The 4,226-nt window shown below is 44.9% G+C and overlaps 1 protein-coding gene across 1 annotated transcript; it reads right to left on the bottom strand.

Annotated features, from left to right (window-relative positions):
• Positions 1–1,168: 1,168 nt before the first annotated feature.
• On the bottom strand, positions 1,169–1,894 carry LOC138892634 (uncharacterized). The gene has a single exon (XM_070176369.1). It carries the CDS (start codon positions 1,892–1,894, stop codon positions 1,169–1,171), a length of 726 nt encoding a protein of 241 aa, XP_070032470.1.
• Positions 1,895–4,226: the final 2,332 nt, after the last annotated feature.

Below are 4,226 nucleotides of genomic sequence, written 5' to 3'. Positions count from 1 at the left end.
CTCAAGGCATCGACCACCACATTGGCCTTCCCGGGATGATATTGAATAGTGATGTCATAATCCTTAAGCAACTCTAACAATCTCCGCTACCGCAAGTTAAGATCCTTTTGTTTGAACAGATGTTGTAGACTCCGGTGGTCGGTATAGACCTCACAGGGGACACCGTACAAATAGTGCCGCCAAATCTTTAAGGCATGAACAATGGCTGCTAATTACAAGTCGTGGACAAGATAATTCTTCTCATGAATCATCAGTTGTCTAGACTCGTAGGTAATCACCCTACCGTCTTGCGTCAACATCGCGCCAAGGCCAATACGTGACGCATCACAGTACACGGTGTAAGACCTCGAACATGTAGGCAATACCAACACTGGGGCTGTAGTCAAAGATGTATTGAGCTTTTGAAAGCTCTCCTCATACTCCTCGGTCCATCTGAACAGAGCACCCTTCTAGGTCAATCTGGTCATAGGTGCAGCAATAGATGAGAAACCCTCTACGAAACGACAGTAATACCCAGCCAAACCAAGAAAACTCTAGATCTTAGTAGCTGAAGACAGTCAGCGCCAACTCTGCACTGCTTTAATCTTCTTCGGATATTCCTTGATCCCCTCACTTGACACCACATAACCCAAAAATGCCACTGAATCAAGCCAGAATTTACACTTTGAATATTTCGCATACAACTTCTTTTCTCTCAAGGTTTGGAGCACAATCCTCAAATGTTGCTCATGATCCTCCCGGATGCAAGTGTACACCAAGATGTCGTCAATAAACACAATGATGAATGAATCAAGATAGGGCTGGAATACACTGTTAATCAGGTGCATGAATGTTGCTGGGAGTTGGTCAACCCAAATGACATCACAAGGAATTCGCAGTGACCATACTGAGTCCTAAAGGCAGTCTTAGGAATATTCGGATCCCGAATCTTTAGATGGTGATAACTTGACTGCAAATCAATCTTGGAGAATACTCTGGCACCCTGTAGCTGATCAAATAAGTCATCAATGCGCGATAATGGATTCATGTTCTTCACTGTAACCTTGTTCAACTGACGATAATCAATACACATGCGTATGGAACCAGTCTTTTTCTTCACAAACAACACCGGAGCACCCCAATGGGACACACTAGGCCGAATGAAACCCTTATCAAGCAACTCTTGTAACTACTCCTTTAACTCTTTCAACTCCGCGGGGGCCGTATGATATGGTGGAATGAAAATAGGCTGAGTGCCCAGTAACAAGTCAATACTAAAATAGATATCCCTATCGGGCGGCACAAAATCCAAAGTACCCCTCCACTCCAACCGCGATAAACCTGACATAGCCAATGTAACAGTCTTGGCATGACAATCAAGAATATCATGATAGGGCGACAACCAGTCTACGCCCAAAATAACATCAAAGTCTGCCATACTTAGAAATAACAGATCAACTATGGTCTCAAAACCACCAATAACAACTAAACACGATTGATGCATACAGTCAACAACAATAGAATCTCCCACAAGCATGTACATATAAACAGGAGAACTCAATGAATCATGAGATATACGGAAATACAGAGCAAAGTAAGATGATACATATGAATTAGTGGAACCTGGATCAAATAAGACTGGTGCATCTCTACGACAAACACGAACAATACCTGTGATGACTGCGTCTGATGCAACTGCCTCCGTCCTACCCGGAAAAGCATAACATCTAGCCTGGCCTCCCCCTCTAGGGTGGCCCCTACCCGCCTGACCTCCACCCCTAGCTGGCTGTGCATGTGGAGCGGCAACTAGTGTGGTAACCACGACTTGAGAAGTCTGGGAACCATGTGGAATATGTGGAGTCTGAGTAGTCTTTGGAGGTGCACCCCTTCTGAGTCTGGGGCAGTCCCTCACCATATGACGAGTATCACCACTCAAAGTAATCCTTTGGAGGATGGGAATACTGAAACTGGCATGGGCCTTGTCGACTGGACTGATTACTGAAAGCATCCCGTGTAGGAGGTGTAGTAGACAGTGGTGGTGCATAATGGGCAACCTGAGACCTGGGAGTAGCTGGAGTACCACTAGAAACTGGAAGTGCTGAATGAACTGGATAGCTCACATAACCTCTACCATGACAGACTGCAACTGGGGCACGAGCACTACTATATCCGCTAGAATCTCGAGGTTTTTGGCCTCCCTGTCCTCTCTCTCCTAGCCCCGCATACCCTCCAATCTTTGTTCGATCTCTACCACCTACTGGTATGGGGTAACTTTCACCAAATCTTTAGCCATGCTGAATCTAATACCATAGTTGAGCCCTTCGATAAATTGACGGACTCGCTCTCTAACTGTGGAAACCAAGGCAGGTGCATGCTTGGACAACTCATTGAATTTGACAGCATACTCTGATACGGTCATAGCACCCTGGCGCAACTGCTCAAACTCTGTACGCCATGCATCTTGAAATCTCTGGGGAAAAAACTCTCTCAAGAACATTTCTGAAAATTGATCCCACATTAGTGAAGCTGCCTCAGCTAGGCTACCCTCCTCATAAGCCCGCCACAACTGATACACTGGTTCTGAAAGCTGGAATGTAATGAATGCAACCCCGCTCGTCTCAATAATACCAATGGTACGGAGAATACATATCACTTCTCCAGAGAACCATGTGCATCCTCTATAGCTAGGCTGCTGAAAGTAGGAGGGTGGTACTTCTTATACCTCCCAAGTCTATGTTGCTCCTCCTTAGATGTTGTTGCTCTAACCTCGGGATGAACTGGGATAACCGGCTGCACTGGTATAACATCTGGGACCTGGTCAACATGGGTCCGCTGCTCTAGGGTACAGGCCGCGGGAGTCTGAGATCCTCCCCCAGCCTAGGATGTGGCTGGTGCAAGTGGAATCAACCTCGCGTGAGCTAGAGTACCAAACATGCTCAAGAACTGTATGAGGGTCTCCTGAAGTGTAGGGGTTGCAACAGGCGCCTCAAGTGCCTACCCTCCAATTGCATCTACTAGTGTCTCCTCTGTCGCAGCTCAGGTATGTGCTCTGGTTGAACCAAGTGCCCCTCATGGGCCTCTGCCCCGGACCCGGTCTATCGCGGCTCTAGCAGGGGGCGCGGGTATCTGATCGTCCGATCCAGTGGTGCGCGTCCTCACTGTCTGTGAGAGAATAAAAAGATAAAGGTTCAAAATTTTGAAGTCAACAAATTCGCACGGTAAGGAATCAAAGATGTGAAGTTTCCTAACACTTCCATAGCCTCTCGAAGATAACTACATATGTCTCCGTACCGATCCGCGAGACTCTAAAAAACCTGCTTATGACTCGTAACACCTATGAACCTAGAGCTCTGATACCAACTTTGTCATGACCCCAAACTCCCTCCGAAGGATGATATGATGTCACCTAGTCTCTAAGACTAGGTAATCCGAACATGCATGATGAATTGACGGAAATAATAATAAAACTCTCAATTAAACAAATATTTATCAAAAAAAGGACTCCATAATACAACTGAATATAACTCCCAAAATCTGGTGAGACCGAGTCACAATCTCTACACGAGTATACTGAAACATACCTATACAACAGAATCTATAATAGGAGAATGAAATAAAAACTAGATAGAGGGTGATTCCTAGGCATGCGGACTCCGGCAGGTATACTTTGAAGTCTCCGATCCAAGCTCAACTCAATGATGCCTAGGCTGGTATGAAGTACCTGGATCTGCACATAAATATGTGCGGAAGCATAGTATGAGTGCACAACAATGGTACCAAGTAAGTATCAAGCCTAACCTCGGTAGAGTAGTGACGAGGTCAGGTCAAGACGCCTACTGGAATAAATAAAGAAATTGAACATGTATAATACAATGAAATAATGGAAATAATCAAAATGACACAATGAAGAAATATAACAAGAATAGCTACACTAAAATTAAGGCAATTAAGAAATCACATAAAGAAAACATATAATAAGAATGCCAAGGGAACGATGCAAACAAAACACAAGTGGCGTAAATGAAAGGTGTCAACAAGAATCACTATTGAGGTACCGCCTCGTAGTCTCATTTCACAAATCAAATCACAGTCTTTCCTTATACCACTGCGGGAGCCTTGCATTTAGTTTTGAAAGTCATTTTCCCGAAATAGCTACCTCCATTTTAGCTCACCTTATCACACCGCGTGGCTTCAAGTAGTTCTCCTACTAGCAACACACGTATCAAGCCCACCTTATCTCACTGCAT

This window comes from Nicotiana tomentosiformis, chromosome 5 (assembly GCF_000390325.3).
Source record: "Nicotiana tomentosiformis chromosome 5, ASM39032v3, whole genome shotgun sequence".
In the NCBI taxonomy this organism is placed as follows: domain Eukaryota; kingdom Viridiplantae; phylum Streptophyta; class Magnoliopsida; order Solanales; family Solanaceae; genus Nicotiana; species Nicotiana tomentosiformis.
The sequence above is the reverse complement of the archived record's forward strand: the minus strand, read 5'-3'. Positions and strand labels throughout refer to the sequence as shown.